The following is a 21,343-nucleotide window of genomic DNA, read 5'->3' on the forward strand; positions in this document are numbered from 1 at the left end:
CCGCTTGCCTCAACTAGAGAACGCCCGTGTGCCGACAACGAAGACCCAGTGCAGCCCAAAATAATTAAAAATGACAAATGCATAATTTTCAAAAAAAGAGTTTGGGACATGGAGTTAGAATGGGGAAGAATTTTGATTTTATTCTGACTGCGATGAGAAGGTACTAAAGACTTGAGACCCAGTGAGGGATGTGATGTAATTCGTGTCTTCTGTCTGGAGAATGGAGGCAAGGAGGCAAGAGAGGAAGCAGGTACACAGGTTAAAAAGCAGTTGCATTTGCATAAATGGGAGGGTGACATGGTAGAAGTGATGAGAAGCAGATGGATCCTGAGTGCACTTTAAGTCACACAGACAGAGCTGGTGGATGGAGTAAGGGGTGGGGGGTGGGGGGTCAGGAGGAAGAGTGAAGGATGACCAAGAAGTATTTAGATTGAGACGTCAAGTCAGTAGCAGAGCTGTTTTCTGAGATGGGGAACAAGAATTCTATGTGGGGAGTGGGGATGGTCCAATATGCTTTTTCAGATATTTTGGCATTTGGATATGTTTAAGATCTCTAGGTGGAGTTACACAATACAGATATGGATATATAAGTCTAGAATTTATAGGGGAGGCCACACAAATACAAAGATGTGGGACTAATCAGTGGTATTTATAGTCAAAGTAGGTAAGGTAGAGAGCACAGTAAACCAAGAACAGGTTCCAAGGCACTCCATCTATATGCCCATCCAGCCACTCACCCAACCATCAGCCACCCACTCTTCCAATTAGCTCTTCTCCTACCCATCTGAACAGGCCCACTCTATGTCAGACGCTGGGCTGGGTGCTAGGATTCGAAGATGAAAAACTACATATTTTCATCTAGAACTGAAAAGCCCTGGAAAATCGTACATTCTAAGGAGAGATGCTGCTGCTGCTGCTGCTAAGTCGCTTCAGTTGTGTCCAATTCTGTGTGACCCCATAGACGGCAGCCCACGAGGCTCCCCCGTCCCTGGGATTCTCCAGGCAAGAACACTGGAGAGATAGCACACTTTAAAAAGTTCAGTGTGTTTGTGTGTGCGCTCAGTTGTGTCTCACTCCTTGCGACCCCATGAACTGTAGCCCACCAGGCTCCTCTGTCCATAAGATTCTCCAGGCAAGAATACTGGAGTGGGTTACCATTCCTTCTCCAGGGAATCTTTCCGACTCAGGGATTGAATGCGTGTCTCTTGCATCTCCTGCACTGGCAGGTGGATTCTTTACCACTAGTGCCACCCAAGAAGCCCCCAAATTTTAGTTGTTGTTGTTCAGTCACCAAGTCATGTCTGACTCTTCGTGACCCCATGGACTGCAGCACATCAGGCTTCCTTGTCCTTCACCAACTTCCACAGTTTGCTCAAACTCATGTCCATCGAGTTGGTGATGCCATCCAACCATGTCAACCTCTATCATCCCCTTCTTCCCCTCCCTTCAATCTTTCTCAGCAACAGGGTCTTTTCCAAAAAGTTTAGCAAAGCCTGCTAAGTCATTTGATAGATGTGTGTACAAGGGGCTGAATCATGGAGAAATCAACTGTTCATTCTGCTGCTGGGGGGAGCTTGGGAAGACTAAGGAGAGGCTTTTGTTGAAGATACAACTTGAAGGAGGATTAAGAGTTGACAAGGAGATGAGCAGGAGACCAGCATCTCAGGAGGAAAGAAGAGCATGAGCGAAGGCATGGAACCCCCAGAGCTCGTGGTGGCTTTGGAGAGGAGCAGAAAAGACATTCGTTGCAGATATAGCCTAAGGCACGTGGTGGGAAGGGGTTTGGTGGGGACTGGGAAGATTCTGTGCTGGGCTGTGGAATTCGGGCTTTACCTGTGGATTCTTTGTTTCAAGCTGAAGATTTGAAGTACAGGAGCAGTGAAGTGAACACAGTCAGCTTTTGGTTTTAGAAATGTCATTTGATCTAGAGCTGGGAGTTGTCAAATGAAAATTAAATCTAGGTTTAGTCAGGAGAGACTTGATTGAGAAGAATTATTTCAAGGAAAAGAAAGGAACTCTTGCAATAGGGGGACGACTATTGGAATGGGGAGAATGCTGGGACTATAAGATCTGCAAGTGTCTCACATGTTAGGGAAAAGCAGCGTTTCTTTTGCAGGCGGTGGTAACAGAACTGGAAAGAACAGGATGTGGGGGCATGAGATGAGGGAGAGAGGGGGGACTGGACAGAAGTACACCTGAGAGTCTGAGGCCAGTCCATTCCCAGGAGGAGGCGGGGAGCTGGCTCTGGTAGGTCAAAAAACAGTTTTGTTTCTATTGATCATTGGGAACAAGAAGGCAGCTGATCATTTATGAGGAAAAGACTGGGAATTTGAAGGGTCTGTGTTTGGCCTTGGAGTGGAGAAACAAGCAGGCATCCGTGAGTCATATCGAAGGCGTATGGAGAAGGGTAGTTCTTTGCGGTCAGCTGTTGCCTGGGATACGAAAAGAAAAGGAGGGCTTTAACCATGGTTTGTTTGTTTGTTTGTTTTCCCCCAGAATCATAAGTCACAGGCCTTGGTGACGTTCAGTGTGATCAGAGTCAAGACTGTGAGTGTGGAAACTGCACAGGAAGATGAGATTCAGGTGAAGGACAGTGGATCTCGCTGCTAAAGCTCGCTGCTAAAATCCTGAAGCCAAGTCTTGGGTTCTTCCCAGTTCTACGCTCCCCTCACCACTCCTCCAATGCACAGAGGGGCAAGTCAAACGATTCCCCTTTTCTACAAATACAAAGCCCATATGAAATGTTCCCAATGCCCACAACCGCAGCAGTAACAAGAACAAAGACCACAACTCCGTTTCTCATTTTCATATCAATTGGCAGAAATTATCTTTATTAGAAAAATGAAATTTTCCTGTATTTACATTTTTACACCATATGACTGGGCACTTTTGTTGCCTCGGGAGTTATGTACATACCAGTTTGCACACACATTTCAAACCCCATTCCTTAAAACAGTTGATAACACGTTGAACAAAAATAAAAGACATACTACAAGGAGACACCATAGGATATACTTCCTCTATCATAGAAAGGTGTTAAGCAAACGTGTAATTTTGTAGCTATGCTTGGAAATATTTAATACAGTTATTAGCACTTCCTCATGCAGTGGATTAAAACATGACAGATATAAACGGTTGCGGTTGGTAAGTGAACATCTTATTCCTGAATGAAGACCAGTGAGTAGAGAACACAGCTTGCTTTGGGCTCCACCAAACCAGAGATCGAGCCAGTTCTGATGTGGGTTTTCAACTGTGTTTGAATGCAGCTGTGAATGGAAACCCTCTGCATACAGACATGTGATCCTATCCATGTTGCGTTAAAAGTGAACTCAGACACAGACCTTTCAAGCCGCTTAATTAAATTTCTTTCTTGTGGGTAATGACCAGCTTGTGTATTATTAAGTGAGTCTTAAAACACAAGTGAAAGATAGATAGTTTACCCTCTTTTTCTGTCTGAGAAGGCCATTATTTATGATGTTTATGATCTTATTCAAGCCACCGATTAACTCACCTAATTCTTTCTGAATATCTAGCTTGAAATATACAGACTATACGTAAACATACACACAGACATTCTATTGTGATAAACTACATTGACTTATCCCGACTAAATAATTTGGAAAGTGTATGCTTTTAAACTTGTTTTAGCAAGGGAATGAATAAGATTAAGATTCAGAGTTAAAAACAACTGATAAAAGAAATCTTTGGGGACCCTCAGGCTTGGAAGGCATCTGAGCCATATCTAGCCATGTAATTAGTTTTTTGAGTAGTTTACTGAATTTTCTATGAAAATATTATTCTAACCTTATCTCTTATTTGAAAAAAATAAACAATTGACATTCTTTCCCAGGGAAAAAAATTTAAGAAACATAAATGTCAGGAGTTCTATATTCATCTTCCCAAATCCATCAAGATTTTCAAAGATGATCAACTGAATATGACCCTAAATAGTCATCTGAATCTTATTAATAAATTTCTGCCCAGGAACATTTACTTAATGGTCATGGCCCCAGAACTGTGTCTACAGACCTAATAAACTAAAGATTTTCTAAAAAAATAAAATAGGTTTAAAAAGTCAATACAGTTCATTTATTCAAATTAGCTTAACTGAGAACAGAAATAATTCAATAAACCTTAGATGGCTAATGTAGAAACCTCAATCGAATTCAAAAGCTTATGACTGTTCTTCATGGAAAAGCCAACAATGTTTTTTATATTTCCGGACCTTCACTATTTGCTTAGCTATCAATATCTTTGATTTGAGCCCTTTTAAAAGCTTGAAACAGCAAAATGTCAGATCAATGAGAAGCATTTAAAATGCCAAAGACAAACTTATGTTTGCTGGAGAACAATTAACCTTATTAATTTAAAAGGCAGCTGTGGTATTGGCTACGTGTTATATTAATATCCTTTTGAAGGCTCAACTTAAATCCTTCCCAAAGGTGTGAGAGAGAATTAACTGGAGGAGGTTATGACCTAGGGCTATGGCTAATGAGGGATGTTCTCAGAATTGCCAGGATGCAAACTCATTGTTCCACGAATGTGGTATATAAGAGGGATTTATGAGTGATGATCTTGGTTTTGTCTTGTTTCTACATACTGCTGACACCTTATTGAGGAAGTTACTCTGAGAAATGACTCCATTTTCAACAATTTGGTTCCTGCTCCCTAGAGAGTTGTGTGCTTTGAAATACAGCCCCAGTGAAGAGATACCACTGGCCACATTGTTCTTTTAAGTGTTCTAGTTTATGCAAAGCTCAGCATCCCTGGGAGACTGTTGTCATGCATTTGTAGACGCAACAACAGGATCTCAAATAACTATTAAGTAACAATAACCTTTCTGTCTTCAGAGACTTTTTACTGCCAGCTTGAAATATGTAAAGGGCTAGAGAATTTCTCAGGGACTAGGACAACCTTAAGGTTAAGGTCATTTAACCTTCGGTTAATTGATCCTCTAGAGGGACTGAATCACAGAATCCCCCAGATAGACATTCCATCAAACCTCACTCAGTTTGCTTTTCTATAAAATGGTTCTACTGTGCCCCACCTCGCAGTAAATATAAATGCCAGGAGAGAGGGGTATGGCTTAGAACATGGGAGAGGGGGTTCAAGAAAGGCTTCATGGGTCATTGCCTACACAATGCATTATGCCCTACATCTTTTCAGACTCCTAGAAAGCCTGCTGGGAATATTCTGGTGCAACATTCTTTAATGAGACAAACCAAACAAGCATTGCAGTGGTTCAACAGTTATCTTAAAGTCAGTGACCAGGGGGAAAAATGCTTAATAGCTGGCCCTCAGCCATACTGATTACCAAAGCTCCTGGTCATTTATGCACAAACTCTATTTCTTATTCCCTGTCACACCTGCAAACTCTGTTCTGTCTGCTTGGCAAAGACAATCAACAGAAGGGACAGTCACTTGCAAGCAGTATCCTCTTTCTGAAAATGGGCTGCCATGCGTAGGAAGGCTTTAATGGGGCCACAAGGCAGTGTGTGTGTGTGTGTGTGTGTGTGTGTGTGTGTGTGGGCATGTGTGCCCGCACACATGTGAGAGCATATTATTTGCATATGTTAATGGAATTATCCCTGATGTCTACTAAGAAAAAGAAGAGATATTAGGAAGGGGATATTTAATATTAGGCACATGCTAAGTAGAGAAAATAACTCCCCAGGAACCAAAAAAGTAAGTGCTGAGTGCAAGCATACAGGGGAGAGACACAGATAGCGTTCAAGTCTCAGGAGGGGCCAATGAACAGAGGTGGGATCCTGGGAGTTCTCAACACACCCCAAAACAGACACTCATCACCTTCCTCACCACAGAGGCAGAAACTCAAGACAGAGCCCCAGGGACCTCAAAACAACACATCTCTTTTCCAGACTTCTATTCTGACCCCCTCCCCCGGAGGAGATCAGGCACTTCAAGACTATGCCTAACAATACACATTTATTAGCAGATTCTTGTGGCTGAATGAGGCTGAAACCAACCTGAATCAGTTTTCTTATCTGTAAAAGGAGAGCAATCCTACTTAGATCCCCAGGCTATTTTGAGGATTGCATTCTAGGACGTACCCAGAATACAGTCTACATGCAATGTAGATACATTTTGATATTTCCAAATTCAGGTGCTGAACCAAGGCACGTTCTTGGGATGAACGGAGACCCCAGTGTTTCAGAAATGCACAAGAACAGGATGGACAGAGAAAAAAATAAGCCCCTTCTCCACCCCACCATCTTTCTGAAATACACCTTAAATCCTTTTGCTGTCTCATCGTCCCCTTTTCTTTCCAGGCACCTGACGCATTCTTTTTGGCTAACCACAACACAGAGGCACTTGGGACTCCACAGGAATTCTCTCTACTTTCCTCCCTGATACATTTTTTACCCTGAACTATCCAAAGTACTCTTCACAAGTCAAAAACCAAACCAAACACAAAAGCTTTTTTACATCATGGTCTATTTCCCAATCCTTTGAGGATTTTTTCCCCCCTACCTTTTCTTAAAGCACATGTCATAAAGCAGAGGTGGAAGGAGGCATGATGCGGCAAGGACTGGAGAACTGAGAGGACCCAGATCCAAGCCTGCCTGTGCAAAATCAGAGAAGGGCGAGTCTGGTCACCTGATCAATGCTCCTAGGTGTCCCAAGTGCCGTCATGGACGGGTATCTCCAGGAACAACTATATTCTCTAAAGTTACTAGGAAGTAAGTCTAGGGAAGGGATTACCTGTTTATTTTTTTTTTTTTTTATCATGGAATCACATACATTTTTATCTCCTGATGAAAACCATCATTTCCAGTTTTTTCATTTGGTCTGTGTTCTCGCTTGTCTTTCGTCCTTCGGCACTGAAGTTCTAGAAGGTGCTTATGGGACGAGACTGTACTTTCTATTCCCTTTGCCTCTCCTCCATCCCAAATTGGCCCTAAAAGGAGAATGGATACTTAGTCAGCTTCCATCAGCTAATCAAGGTCCTTTGTTCATCCTTGGCTAACGAGAAATGTAACAATATAACCTCAACGGTTACTGCCAGTTTTCATCTTTGGTTTGAGATTTTAAACTATATCCTGTTATCCACTCTTCCCAGGGAATAAGTCCCTGGAAAGAGGTTTCTCTTCTCCAGCACTCTGAGGCAAGGGGTTTTGGGGGAGCTTAAAGGAAAACCAAATTCAAAGAAGGGTGCATGGGTCTGTATAAGGCAAGAGGCAAAGACAGCCAGGTCAGTTCTGTGAGGTTTTCCAGCACTGATCCTAGAGGTGTTCAGGGGAACACTCTTGAGAGAAACCTAGGGATGAGATAGCCTGGAAAGGGGAACCAAGCTAGGACTTGGACCAGGAAGTCTTGGGTTCTAGACCTGACTCGGACATTGTCAACCTGACAGTCTTAAACAGATGACTACTGCCCCTTTGCAACTTCCTTTTCTCTTAATTTTCCCGTCTCCTTTCTCCTTGCCCCAAGTCTTGGTGCAGTTCTATAAGTTCTGTTTTTTTAGAACTCTTGTGGGCAGACACTGTTAACTGATACTATACTGAGTATTTAAGGGCACAGAAAGGGTGTGGGTGGGCAAAGAAGAGAAGGCGTTTAAACAGGAAACGCGCCCTTCAGCGGGTTTGCAGAAATCAGGCGCGTGTCCGTATCAGCACTGTCTTCTAGAGTAACAGTGAGCAGACTGCATCCCGTACCCCTAACCCCAGATATTTTTTATGTAAGGGGCCAAGAACTCCAACACACAAATGCCACTTGGGTTCTATTATCCTCCCTACAACTGAGATTATTAAAAAAAAATAGTGCCCTCTTCACAGAAGTATCATCCCATCAATAACCAGCACGGGTTTTCCATGTGTTCATATCCTTATCATCATTTAAATTTTAACATAAACTTTACATTATATACAACTTGATTTGGATAATACACGTACGTGTAAATTGTAGAAAACAAGCATGTATATTATATACATGTGTACCCGAGCATTGATATTCACAGGATAAGTGCATTTGGACATCTCCGATCTCCATCAAGGGCCAAGCTGACCTCATCTGATACAATTAGATAGGAGCATACAACAATGTAAAGGGGTTGAATGCAAAAGGGCAACTGCATACTGGGGGAACTTGTCAAGTCAAAATTCCAGGTAACCTTTCATTAAACACTTCCAACACTGTTTACCAAGAGAAGATGGGGCATCTGGAAAGGTCTTATTTTGTCTCAAGGGAAAATAAACACTGCTTTTGGAATGCAAATTGCCTTGAACTCATATTAAATACCAACCACTGAGTTTAGCTTTCACCTATTAAGTTCGGGGAGTTTTTTTGTTGTTGGTTTTCCCCTTGAAGTCCAATTATGTCTGTTCTAGCTGCGCTTCATGCAAACAGGCACCATTTCAGAAGCAATTCATGTTCCCCTTTGAAGAATTCATAAACAACAGCTCTACACGAAGAAACAGTATAGGGTTTGCATAAAGTTAACGAATACATTCAGCTCTTCTGAAAGATATTTAGGTTTCTCAACTTAGTATTTATTTAGGTCTTAAACCCCGCAACGGATTTCAGTGCAAGGCATTGATTATATGACAACTGATTATTAAGGCTGGACTTTTTTAGGTTTAAAGGAGATAAATTTTTAATCACCATTTAATTAACACCAACTTTTGCTTTTATTTTTGATTAGCAATTCCATTTGCAAAGAATTCGGGGCATTTGTCATTTCCTGAGAAAGATGCAGAATATTAAATACACATCAGGGGTAGACATATCAAATAGAATAAACAATGTTTGAACGCACGGCTGCCGTGAGTCTTTGACTAATTAACTGCCTTGGCTGGAGTCCCATTTAAGTGAAACTATTTCATTTGTAAACAAGGTGTAATTTTATTTTTTCTCCCCTGAAAATAAGTGTGAATTGATTTGACTGAGTTTGCTGCAAAGGATGAACGTTAATGCTTTTGTCGGAAAACCTAAGTACGAACGCTTCTCAGGCACCTTAACGAAACAGGGAAGAGAAAACCAGGTACGGTCCACAAAACAGTGCCGGCTAAAAGAATGCAATGCGATTTGCAAAGGACACAAGCGTAATGAGTAGGACGATTGTAATCCCATGCCTCTCATGGAAGCCTCACTGGCAAAAAAGCAGACCCACTGACATCTCACCGTACAGAGCACTAAAACCTGGGATGGCCTAGGAACCTGCAGATGTAAGGATAATGGAAACAATTTTCCAGAAACCCAAAGGTTGCCCAGAGTAGACCCTGCATCCCAGAAGACTCTCCTTTTACACAGAACATTTTAAGTTGGTTGCACATGTGCACTATAACCTATCTGGGTCCTTCTCAAGTGGAGAAAACCATTAAGAGTTAATGTAGCATCACGACGGACACCGGCTTCGACTTTGAGTCAGACGAAACTCAGGCACGCCTTTGAGGTCAGAGATCCTGGATCCTCGGCATCAACAAATCTAAGGACTCAGAGCTGAGACGTGTCTGAGGAATCTTCTGTAATGGACCCATAGTTCAGGGCATCCCCTGTAATTCTTATCACCTCCTGTCCTGAAGGTGTGATTTACCTCTGGATGTTATACTCCTGCTACTCTTTCCCCAAAGAACTGAAAGACTTGACTGGCCTTCTAATAGCCTGACATCACTATCTTTCAGTTGGAAAATGACCATCAATCAATGGTCGGTTGTCTTATGTTTGGGATCATCACTATTAGGCGTCAGTGAATCTATGGAGGAAGGAAATGATGTGTTTACTACATAGCATCCAATTCTAGCTATTTCTTTTTTAAAAAACCCTTTCGCTATTAGAGGAAGGGTATACTTTTTTCTCTTTTTTTGGCTACATTGCTGTCGATTCTTCCCAAAGCCATATATTTAGTTTCTGTACCCAGAGAGGTATGGGGTTAACAGCAGAACTGATGTTGTTATTAGAAGAAGGCTTTTTGATCTATGGGGTCATTCCAAGTGTAATTCTTACTCTCCCTGGAGATCTCTGCCACCTTTGGCAGCTCCTTGGTTTTGAGGAGACACTGGAGAAAGACAGATAGCCTCTTTAGATTGGTGATATACCACAGCTATCTTCTGGGAAGACTTCAATTCATTTTGTGTCAAGACATGACACTTGTGAGGAAATGGAAGTGATCCTGGCTGGGGGCGTACAGGTCTGAAAAGCAGTGGAAGGGCAAAGGCAGAACATGGTAAAAGATGATACGATCATAGGTGTGCGTGAGAGTAGAGATTGGGGGGCTATTCCGAGTTCTTTAATCTAGGCTTCTCCCTTGCTGGAGAAGCAAAGTTGCAACATCCAAACAATAAAATGCAACATTCAAGTGCATTCATCTTTGGTACCTTATCAGCCCCTTCTGCCTGTCCATCTCAAAGACTTCCACTGGCTCCCTCTGCCTCTCTCCCATGGACCCTGAACTTCTCAGCCACCACTTTTCATCATTATAGGAATATGGTAGATCAGGTGTCCTATCTCAAAGATGGAGCCATTCAATGAATCCTCAAGCTCTAAGAGAATTATTCCCGGCACCTGCCCACTCACAGGAAATCACTGCCTACAAGACAGAACACGGCCGGATTCTAAGACACGGGTTAACTTTTCAAGCTGTCATTCTGCCCCCTCCTCTAAGAGCCCAGGGCAAAATGCAGGAGGAAACCAGGGAATGGTCCAGCTAGTTTGCGTTAGCCTAGGGCTTCTGTAACAGGACACCGACACAGATCCAGGGACCGTGCAAATCAGGTGGCTACGTAGCCCAAACATCTCAGGGACATTCATGTATTTAAAACACGCTAATTACTAGATTTGAACTGTATAAAATATGTAATGAATGCTATTTGTGGTTTTTATCGTGTTTAATCATGTTTAATTTTTAAACTACAAAATTGTTTTGGTGAAGTGTTGTAATATAACAACTTGCTTGTCATTTGCAGGGCCACACTGAATGCATAGGGTGATGTGCTGAGATCTTTTCGTGCGTCAAGATTCCCCAGCCTTGCCCCCACAGTGGACAAAAATGAGTATCATTTCCTATCATTTTTGCACAGGTTTGAGGCAAGTGAGAAGGGAATGATGGAAGTGGCTCGGAAATGACAAATACCTTGAGGAATTTTGTGAGTTCTGTTGGTGCTGGTGAGGCAGTTGGACTTCAACAGAGCGACTATTTCAGAAGAGAGGAATCACTCGTCCCACTAAAGATTATCCACAATTGGGAGGATGCTCAGGGTAGATACATGAGTGTCTCTCCTCTTTTGAAGGCTGTTGATTTAAGGAGGTTGGAGCGGGGACACGTGTCGGGCCAAATTTCAGAACGGGTTAAGGAAGATCGCCCTACAGCCACACTGGCCTTTAGCAAGACAGATGGCATTTTACTTCTTAGAGATCACAGCACACATGTGGCCGCTGGCACGTGCCCCCACACTCACCATGCTGGGAACAGCAACACACACTTAAACGTCACTGCGGCGATTTGGGGGACTGAACAAGTGAAGGTTCCTGGAGGGAGGGGGAGAGTAACAGATACTATACAACCCTGAGTCATCACCAGAGGAGGGGGAAACGCAAACTTACGTACACAGGAGTCTTCGGGATCAACTACAAGGGCCGCTGCGTCATAGACGGAAGATCCACACTTACGGTATTGAAGACACACGTGTGTGAGTCTGTGCAGCTCTGAGCAAGACCACCGAAGCCAAGGGTGAGAGAGTGTCTGTGAAATACACAAATGGACATCCAAAGAGACTCTTGTCGTTCTCTGCCTGAGGGTCCTCCTGGGCCTTTTACTCCATGTGTCTTGGAAATGGACTACGAGGAAGCTAGCAGAGTGAACCACGGACACGCGGGTTTGCTATCCTCTGGGGGAGCCTGGAGTTCTGGGTGGGGTTGGGCCGGGGCCATCAAGGGAGGCAGAACAATAAAGCTGAACTGCTTAGAAAGCCGAACTTCCTAATCTCTGGCACACTCCGTCTCGCTCCAGTGTGGATGCATTCTTGTTTTATTTTGTGACAGGTTTACACGCATACCATATTGCTTATTCTGTATCAGAGAAACCGTGAGGCATTTCTGATGAGGAAATTACAGGGTGGGCTGGTCTTAATGGAATTTGGAATATAGGAAATCGTCACATGACCACTGGCATCCGATGCGTCATTATTGCGACATACCTGGTGGGCACGTCCAGGAGACTCGCCCTGGTGTGGATTGGTTTTTGGTTAAGGACTCACCTATCTGGGCTCTGGCGTGCTCAGCACACACCTCACAAGATTCCTTGAGTGGAAGACTACGGCTTGGAGCCATGTGCAAAAGAACCAACTGAAAAATACCTTCCTAAATCCTCTTCCTCTGGTCAGGGCACTACTGGGGCATCCATCATTTACCCGTCCAGACATTGGCCATTAGGTATGTTTCCCTATAAATATAAACATTAATGGAAGGTTTTAAACATCAGATTCGATACTAGGCATTTTCTTGTACACACGTCTATTGCTGCAGGAGTTTAAAACCCTGGGGGCAGAGTACATATTATTCTTATTTGCAGCATAAGGCATAACATGCTCTGAAATATACACGTCGCTATGGCCTCTACTGTCCCTGGAACAGTATGACGCCGTCGACCTCAAGGACGAGCGGAGATAGCCGTCATTCGCAGCCTGGGACGGCAGCGAGTGTTTGTAAGGGTCCGAGGGGCACCTCCCGATCACTAAGCGTTGGTCATCCCCGTAGGAGTGGAGGAAAGGGTTCTCGGAGGTGTGGTCCGGCAAGAGGGACTTGCTCCGCTTGCCGACCTCCAGGCCCTGGGGGAAAAGGGAACCCTTGTTCCCCGCGAGTTTGCTGGAGGGGACGCTAAAGAGACTCCCGTACAGGTTTCCCTCCAGGAGTCGTTCGCGGTCCTTGAGGCTGATGCTCCGGGAGGGCCTGCTAGGGTCCACCTCCCTGGGTTTGTCGAGGATGTTATCGTAGGAGTGCTGCCGGCTGATCCTCAGCTTGTTCTTCTGGAGTTGGAGGGCGCTGTTCGGGGCCCAGTCCTGCTGGTAGACCTCCTCCTGGGCGGCGGGGTTCCCCGTCTCCTGAAGCATCTGGTCCTCGTCGATGTCGTAGAGGTTCCCCATCCGCAGGCAGGCATCGCACTTGAAGGGGGACCGCACGGTGAAGTGGCCCGCGTAGGTGGGCAGGTTGGACAGGCAGCTCCGGCAGTGCGTGGAGTTCTGGCGGTACCGATCGCTGCCCTCGCTGTGCGGGGAGCTCTTGTCTTTCAGGCTGAAGTGCTTGGAGTAGAGTTTGTACGGCTCATTGTTGGGGAGCACGTCCTCCTCATGCAGGGCATTCCGGTTAAGGGGCAGCGTGGAATCCCCCTTGCGGAAGCTCTCGCTGCGCTCCTGGTAGGTGTCAGGGAAGTCCACGTTCTCGGGGAGGGCCATACTTTCCGCAAACGAGGGTGGGTCGAGGTGGAAACTGGGCTCTTTCTCGCCATCGATGGTGTAGATCTTGTCCCTGGGCGAGCTCGCTTTGGTCTTCAGGTAGGAGCGCTCTGCCTCGCTGCAGTCCTTGGGGTACTTGGAGGCCATGGACCTCTTGAAGTTGTCCTTGGCCTTGTGGTTCTTATTGTTGTCGGGCTCCCGGTGGCACGTGGCCCGGCTTGACGTTTCGGAGACGTCTGAGTGGGCCACTTCTTCAGGAAGGTACCGAGGACTCTTCAGGGAGTGGGTCCTGTTCTCCACGGGCCCCTCGTCCCTCTGGGAGATGGGGTTCTGGGTCAGGGAGTCTTGGCGGATCGACTCCATTGATTTTTTCCAAAGCTGCCGGGGCCTGGAATTCCCTTTGGACTCCGTGCTGACAGCCACCTCCACTGTATTGGGGTTGGACTCATTGAGAGTCAGAGGATGCTGTCCCTGGAACACATAATTGTTGAGGTTGTCCTTGTGCCTGTTGGCCACGAAGGTCTGGAGTTCGTTCATGTTGTCCCCGAAGATGCTATCTTTCCCCTGGAAGGACCGGTTGTCTGAGTAGACCAGGTTGCCCTTATCTGAAACCATGTCCACGATGAGGGAGCCTCGTTGGATGAAGTCCGCAGCTCTCTTGGGGGAATCCATCCTTGAGGAGTTCATGTTGGACAAGTTGGAGATGTTTTTGGCAGATCGAAGGAGTTTTAACATGTTGCTCTGGGATCCGGTCAGGTTGAAGTCCGGAGACTTCTTCTTTTCTTCAATGTGCACTCCGTGAATGCAGCTGTAGATGCCCTGTGGGAAGGAATGGAAAACACCATTAGCAGCATCGGGGACATGAAATCGTGTCACACCTGAACTCTATCTGCAAAGGAGAGACATAGGCGCCCTGGAGAAACAGTGAAATGCAACCTGAATCTTGATAACGTTCTTAAGTGTATGAGACCAGTGGCAGAGCATCAGACTTCCCTTGTCTCTCTCTCTGATTATCTGATTTAGATTATCAAGATTATCTGACACTTTTGCCAATAGTCATACATGGAATTTGAGGAAAAAATATCCTCTAATCCTCATACAACTGGGCTTCCCAGGTGGAGCAGTAGTAAGAATCTGCCTGCAATGCAGGAGATGTAGGTTTGATCCCTGGTTTGGGAAGATCCCCTGGAGTAGGAAATGGCAACCCACTCCAGTATTCTTGACTGAGAAATCCCACGGACAGAAGAGTCTGGGGGGCTAGAATCCATGTGGTCACAAAGAGTCAGACATGACTTAGAGACTGAATAACAACAACCAAAACGGAACAATCAGGTCCAGGCTTTAGCGTTTGACCTGGTTCTCCTGAGACTGACAGGGGTCTGGCCCAAGAAGGGGGTTGTGAAAGGGATGCAGAAGCTGCTGCTGACTCTGGGGTAAACTCGTGGGAAGGATGTGTGAGAAGTGTGGACTCTGATGACAGCGGCCCATTGATCCCCACGGTAGGGATGCTCAGAACCCATAGGGATGCTCATGTAACTGTGACAGCCACCACTGTTTGCCCTCCTGCATCTTTCTTGTTTTCTAGAGACAGTCTCCACTGCGTCAAGAGTAAACAGCAAAGCCTACAGTTATGTGTTTGAGCATCTCTTCCTCCAACCTTTCCACCCCAGGCTGCAGGATGAAGGCTGCCCAGGACAAGGTGACGGCCCTTCTCACCTTCCTGCAGCCTTGCCTCTTGTCTCCTTCTCTAGGCCCTGAGTGGTCTCTTTCCCTGCCAGGAGGCAGCGTCTCCTTTTTGTTTCTGAGGCTGCTGGATGTCAAAATGTACAAACGTATATTTCACATAGAGCAGGGCTTTTGAATCTTTTATGCTAACTTAAGCTTTCCCTGACCAATTCGGTGATGTAATAGTCTCATATGCTAACCTAGAGGGACTCTGCTATATTGGGTGAAAATCAGTGTGTCTCCTACATGTCTGAATCAGCCAAGATCAGAGCCTTTTCTTCCTGTTGTTAGCACTGTGAGAACATTAGCTTTTACATGTTTTTCTAACTTTGCAATTTTATTTTAATGAGCTTCTGTCTCCCTTTTAGAGATTTTGAGAACTCGCCTCCAACCTCCCCCATCAGAGTGGTGTACTCCCGCCTGCCGAGATGAGCTCGTTGTCTCTGTATTTGCAGGAGGCCCTCAGAAGCGGCTGGGGAGCTGAGCAATGTTTCAAGGGCTGGGAGGGTGGTGGCTGACTGCTTTTTCTCATCCCTGGTTTCCCCTGGGGCTCACATGACACAGCTAAGGCAGTTCCCAGGTGCAGATCTGCCTGGCAAAGCCTCGGGAAGGAGTCAACATGATGGGGGCCTGTACCCCAGGTTGGGTTGGTGGGGGTTCTCCAACTGAGTTGACTCATCTTCCAGATGGGCTGATGGGGAGGTGGGAGTGTGTATTACAGAAGGGTGGGAAGAGTCAGAGGCCAGAAGCCCACTGGAGACGAGCCCCAGCATCATCTGTTACTAGCTCTGCAACCTTGGCTATGTCACTACATCTTTTTGAGCCTCAAGTCCCACATCTGTAAAATGGGAATCATACACTCTAAGGTGGATGTCAGGGCAAGATCTGAAAATGCAAGCAGAGCACCTCACGTGGACGGGGCTCTGTGAATGCGAGTGGGTGAGCTGCTCTGTCATTCCCGTTGTGCCCCTCCTGCTTGTCACCCCTCCCCTCTGTCCTCTCACACAGTGGCCCCGTGATCAGAGCTGTAGGAAATGGGTGCTACCCTTTACTACTGCACATTAGCTCTGGAAAGTCATCATGGCTTTCTGATTCCATATGCTGCCCAAACCCTACCTTGGAAGGCAAATCCCTGGGCTGGGGTTTCTTTCTTCCCTGCAGAGGTCTTCCTTTCCTCCTCTCTAGTATTCATAGACTCCAGCTACCTTTTATGGCTTGTGTAAGTGATATGCCCTCTCGGCCCCACGATGGGTTCAGATGAAGGGAGCACTGCAGACTCAACATGCTGTTCCAGACAACTGGCTCTGTCCATCCTCCAACTCCCAGAGGACCCTGACCACTCAACATTCTCAGTGGGGCCTGAGCACGACTGTCCTCCTTGGTTCCTTGGCACCTGGGCCTGATGCCTAAAGTTTCTGGTATCCTCTGCTTATTTGTATCCCCCCAGCCTTCCAATTCATGTATTGAGATCCCAGCTCCCAAAGGTGATGTATTAATAGTAGGTGGGTGCTTAGGTCATGAGGTCCAAGGTGGGGCCTTTGGAAGGAGCACTTCTTATAAAAGAGACTCACAGAGCCCCTTCATTCCTTCAACACAAGGGGACATCTGCAACATAGAAGAGGGCCCTCACCCCACCATGCTGACACCCTGATCTGGGATGTCCAGCTTCCAGAACTGTGAGTGTCACATTTTTATTGTTGATGAGGCACCCAGCATGTGGTAATTTGTTAGAGCAGCTGGAATGGCCCAAGATTATTGTTGTTATTTGCTAAGTTGTGTCTGATTCTTTTGCGACCCCATGAACTGTAGCCACACGAGGCTCCTCTGTCCATGGAATTCTCCAGGCAAGAATACTACAGTGGGTTGCTATTTCCTCCTCCAGAGCATCTTCCCGACCCAGGGATCGAACCTCTGTCTCCTGCACCTCCTGCATTGGCAGATGGATTCTTTACCACTGAGCCACCTGGGAAGCCCCGGCTAAGACGGTGTATCACTTCTATTCTGTCGTCCCCACTGCAGGCCAGCCAAAAGCTGCCTCAAGCTCTCCTCTGAGCTCTCTGGAAGGATATCATGCTTTCCACCTCCTTTGTCTCTGGCTTTGCCATGTCTCCCATTCCTCACATCTCAGGAGACAACCGTAGCGGTTCTCTTTGCTGATGACAGTGAACATTTTTTTTTTTTTATAATGAAAAGGACAGTGTTTTGGAGAGGAAACAAAAGTTAAAAGCATCCCACAGAAGAGAGGATGCCTTTTTTGTAAGTCATAATGGACAAAAGTCACAGCTATGGGAGAAGCTTGGTTCTAATGTAAAATAAATGACTCTCTGAGTTCTGGCCTCTGCCCTTGGCCATTGCAAAAGGGCAGGCATCTCAGGTTTGTGTCCCGTGGGACATGGGGTCCTCTCTCCACTAGGGAGGGGGAGATGGAAGTTCAGGTCCTGGCTTGTCAAGGACACAACATAGCAATGCTGCATTGAGTTCCTCCTTCATGCCTGTCCCTCAAGAGGCTTGGAACGGGAGGAGTGAGGGGTTTAGTTCATTTCTCAGAATAACAGTCCTCACTTGGCTTCCTTAATGATATTTCGGACAGAAGGAGAGCTCTTTCAAAAACAAGCAGAATTTACCAGTAAAGGCAATTGTGTGCATTCGCTCATGGCAATCCCAGAATCATTTAGATATGGAAAGCCTTCAGTAATTGGCAGAGAGAATTAGCTTAAAGTTGGCTTAATACCTAGCTACATGCATGCACATTGTTATTTTTAAACAATCTGTGTGTTTAGATGCCATCAAGCTAATTAGGAAATATGTATTTGCATAGAACTCAAGTTTAGTTGCCACTGAATGGAGAAAATAAATCCTCCTGACTAAGCCTGTGTGTACCTTCTGGATCTCTTAAAACCACCAAACCCCAAGAACACATAAATTCCTCTTTAAATGATTGTTTTCCCAGTAAACATTAGCATCTAAAACTAGATGCTTCTAACTACATATTTTTCACCATGTTTCAAACCTTAATTTGTTCAATTCTTTCAGAGGAAAACAAATTCCAAGGCGAGTAAATGGGAGAAAGAGATAAATAGATGGATGGATAAATGAATGAATGGATGGACGGATGGATGGACAGACAGATGACATTGATTATCAGATAGATAGATAATATTATACTGCGTTGGAAGATCAGTGAACAATATGTATGTGTGTAAAGTGAAAGTGTTTGTATCAGTTGCGTCTAACTCTGCAACCCCATGGAAGGTAGCCCACCAGGCTCCTCTGTCCATGGGATTCTCCAGGCAAGAATACTGGAGTGGGTTGCCATTTCCTTCTCCAGGGGATCTTCCTGACCCAAGATTTGAACCTGGGTCTCCTACATGGCAGGCAGGTTCTTTACCATCTGAGCCACCAGGGAAGCCCCTATACTGTGCTGGAAGATCAGTAAACGATATATGTATATGCTTTTATCTGATGCAAGTACGCGACTAGCTTGTGTTGAACAGGTAAACGCCGTTCAGTTGTATGCATATATATGTGTGTGGTATGATTTGCATCAAATCTCTTATTTCGCTTGTATTTGATGTCTGTTGCTTGTGTAAGACTGTGGGCTCAGGCTGTTACTACACCACCTAGAGTCAGATCCTGGCTCCGGCAAGGCTGAGCGGTGTTGGGTAATTCCTCCTAACCTTATAACTGTGAGTTTCCCCAACTCTAGGACCATATCAGTACGGACCTCATAGAAGTGGTTTGTAGGTTAAATGAGAGGAAGAGTATAAAGTCCTTCCGTGGTGCCTGGGAAATAAATGTGTCCCCCAGATAGAAGCACTTTCCACGACCATCATTGTGATGAATGCATCTCACCATGTACCTGTGTACGGCCACACACACGTGTCATGCTGTGCAGCACGCAAGGAGATTTCTGCGGCTTGCACGTGAGTGCACTGACTACGGCATGCGTAGTCTGCGCTGCTGTTTACGTCGGGCTGAACGTGTATTTTGTTTTCTGTTTGAAGTGTGTGCGTTTTCTCGTGGTTCTTCAAGCCTCTGTTTCATTTCAGGCTCTGTTGCATCAAATGTATTCTTGTGGTTTGTTATCTGTGTACACACATGGCATTGCATCGTGATTCTGTTTGGTCACATGTGATCTCATTGAAGGCATGCAAATGTTGTAGCATGCTGCACAGGAATTTTAATAACATCCTAGAGCATATCCGGGTGCTCGTCAGGGAGGCTGCTGACAGGCTGTGCTTAGCCCATGTGTTTTGGTGTTTTTTTCTAGTTTTCAATGGAATTAGTTACTAGCATTTAAAAATTGAGGGACATCCCTGGTCGTCCAGTGGTAAAGAGTCCCCACTTCTGTTGCAGGGGGCACGGGTTTGATCCCTGGTTGGGGAAATAAGATCCTGCCTGGCTCACAGTACAACCAAAAAATTTTAAATAAAAATGGAAAGTTTTCCTGTATAAACAGATGGCCATTTTCTCCTATAAAAACTGAAAATTGGCCTTGCCTTCCGCTAAGACCATCCTCAGCAAGAGCAGAGAATGATCATCTCCTTTGGGTTTGCCACACTCTGTCATATTTTACCACAGTCCCCATTGCTCTCTCTCCTTGACACCCAGGCTCAGCTGCTATTTTTCATTCCATTTGTGCTATTTTTCTCAGGCCCGGCCTGCCTTATTCATTCACCTTCCATTTCTGGCTTGCAGGGTCGTCTGGCTCATGAACACAGAACCCAGTGCCCTTTCCACACATCCGAGAAGGGATGGTGAGTGAGGGGAGGGTGTGCAGACCCCCCACCCCCTGCCCAGGGGTCCCAAAGCACTCTGGGTGCCCCCGTGCTTTTCTGGACCTGCCTGCTGCAGAGAGAAGAAACCATCGGGGATACTGACCCTGCTGATGGAGAAGAGCAGGCCCGGCCGGTCGGAGCAGACGCCCGTGAAGCAGAAGCGCAGCTTCCAGTAGAAGAGATGCTCCCAGATGAAGGTGATGAGGCTGAGCGCCATGGCGGCCGCCAGCATGTAGAACACGCCCGCCATGTTGTCGATGTCCAGCTGGCTGCTCATCACCTCGTTCTTCTCGTTGTGGCAGATGCCCGTGAGCCACAGCGTCTCCAGCTCCTCCATCTCCCCTGGACGGAAGACAAGAGCCACAGGCAGTGAGGAGCAGGGCCCGCGCCACGGGGCGGACACCCCTGCGCTTGCGGCAGACAACGTGTGACTTACAGCTGCACAACCTCAAGGGGAGGGACTGAGCTCCGCATTCACTCCCTGGTCAGCTGAAGATAACGATGGCAATACCTATGTAGCATCGTTGTAGGAGAATGAACTGAGATCCTGTCTAGAGAGAATTTGGCATAGTCTCTGAATCTCTCTCTCTTTTTTTGGTCATTATTATAATGTTCTTCCCACCCTGCTTCTGAGCCACCCTGGTGGCTCAGACAGTAAAGAATCCACCTGCAATGCAGGGAACCTGGGTTCAATCCCTGGATTGGGAAGATCCTCTGGAGGAGGGCATGGCAAAACCCACTCCAGTATTCTTGCCTGGAGAATCCCATGTAAGGAGGAGACTGGTGGGCTACAGTCCATGGGGTTGCAAAGAGCCAGACACGACTGAGTGACTAAGCACACAGCACCCTGCTTTTCTGTATCCCCACCCCCAACACCCACCCAAGCCTAGAACAGGACATGGGATAAGCTGGCAGTAGGCGGCCGTGGGAAGACTTGCATTCTTGTCATGACTCCATCACTGACTGGCTGTGTTACCTCAGAGCCAGAGTGATCCTGTCCGTGAAACGGGTGGAATAATAGTGCATACTCCCTGCAGTTCTAGAGAAGATCAAAGGAGCTCACATATGCAAAATTCTTAAATGTAGTGCCTGGCTCCTGGTAAGTTCTCCTAAATATTAGCCTGCAAGGGTTGTTGTCCAGGAAGCACCCAGCACAGAGCCTGGTACACGTTTGTACAGGAAGTATACACCAGTCATTTCTTTGTTTAGAGCATCAAAGATTATTCCCAAAAGTCACCTCAAGCAAGGTACTTAGGGCACGGAGTGTTCCTTGCAAAGAAACAACTCAATCGCTTCTAAAGGGCCCCTTGCAAACTACATACTTCCCCACTTTGGCAGGCAACTGAAAAAGCAGGTGGGGTTTTCAATGGAGAAAAAAAAAAAAAGCATTATTTTGTCTCTCTTTTATGTGTATTTTATCCAGTTGCCATTTAG

The 21,343-nt window shown here is 46.0% G+C and overlaps 1 protein-coding gene across 2 annotated transcripts in view; it reads right to left on the minus strand.

The window, feature by feature from the left end:
• Window positions 1–2,795: 2,795 nt before the first annotated feature.
• GRIN2A (glutamate ionotropic receptor NMDA type subunit 2A) overlaps window positions 2,796–21,343 on the minus strand; it is a 457,913-nt gene continuing 439,365 nt past the window's right edge. Inside the window, exons 12-14 of one of the 2 annotated variants that reach the window (XR_009733472.1) lie at window positions 20,013–20,251; window positions 11,564–14,225; window positions 2,796–6,919 (exon numbers count right to left, since the gene is read on the minus strand). Coding sequence is in view for 1 of the 2 variants with exons in the window: in XM_061401104.1 (XP_061257088.1) it covers window positions 12,426–14,225; window positions 20,013–20,251 (2,039 nt within the window). In the remaining variant the exon portion in view is untranslated. Of the gene's footprint in view, window positions 14,226–20,012; window positions 20,252–21,343 lie in introns of both variants that reach the window. The other variant, XM_061401104.1, reaches the window with a different exon arrangement.

Source organism: Bos javanicus, chromosome 25, assembly GCF_032452875.1.
Source record: "Bos javanicus breed banteng chromosome 25, ARS-OSU_banteng_1.0, whole genome shotgun sequence".
NCBI classification, from domain to species: domain Eukaryota; kingdom Metazoa; phylum Chordata; class Mammalia; order Artiodactyla; family Bovidae; genus Bos; species Bos javanicus.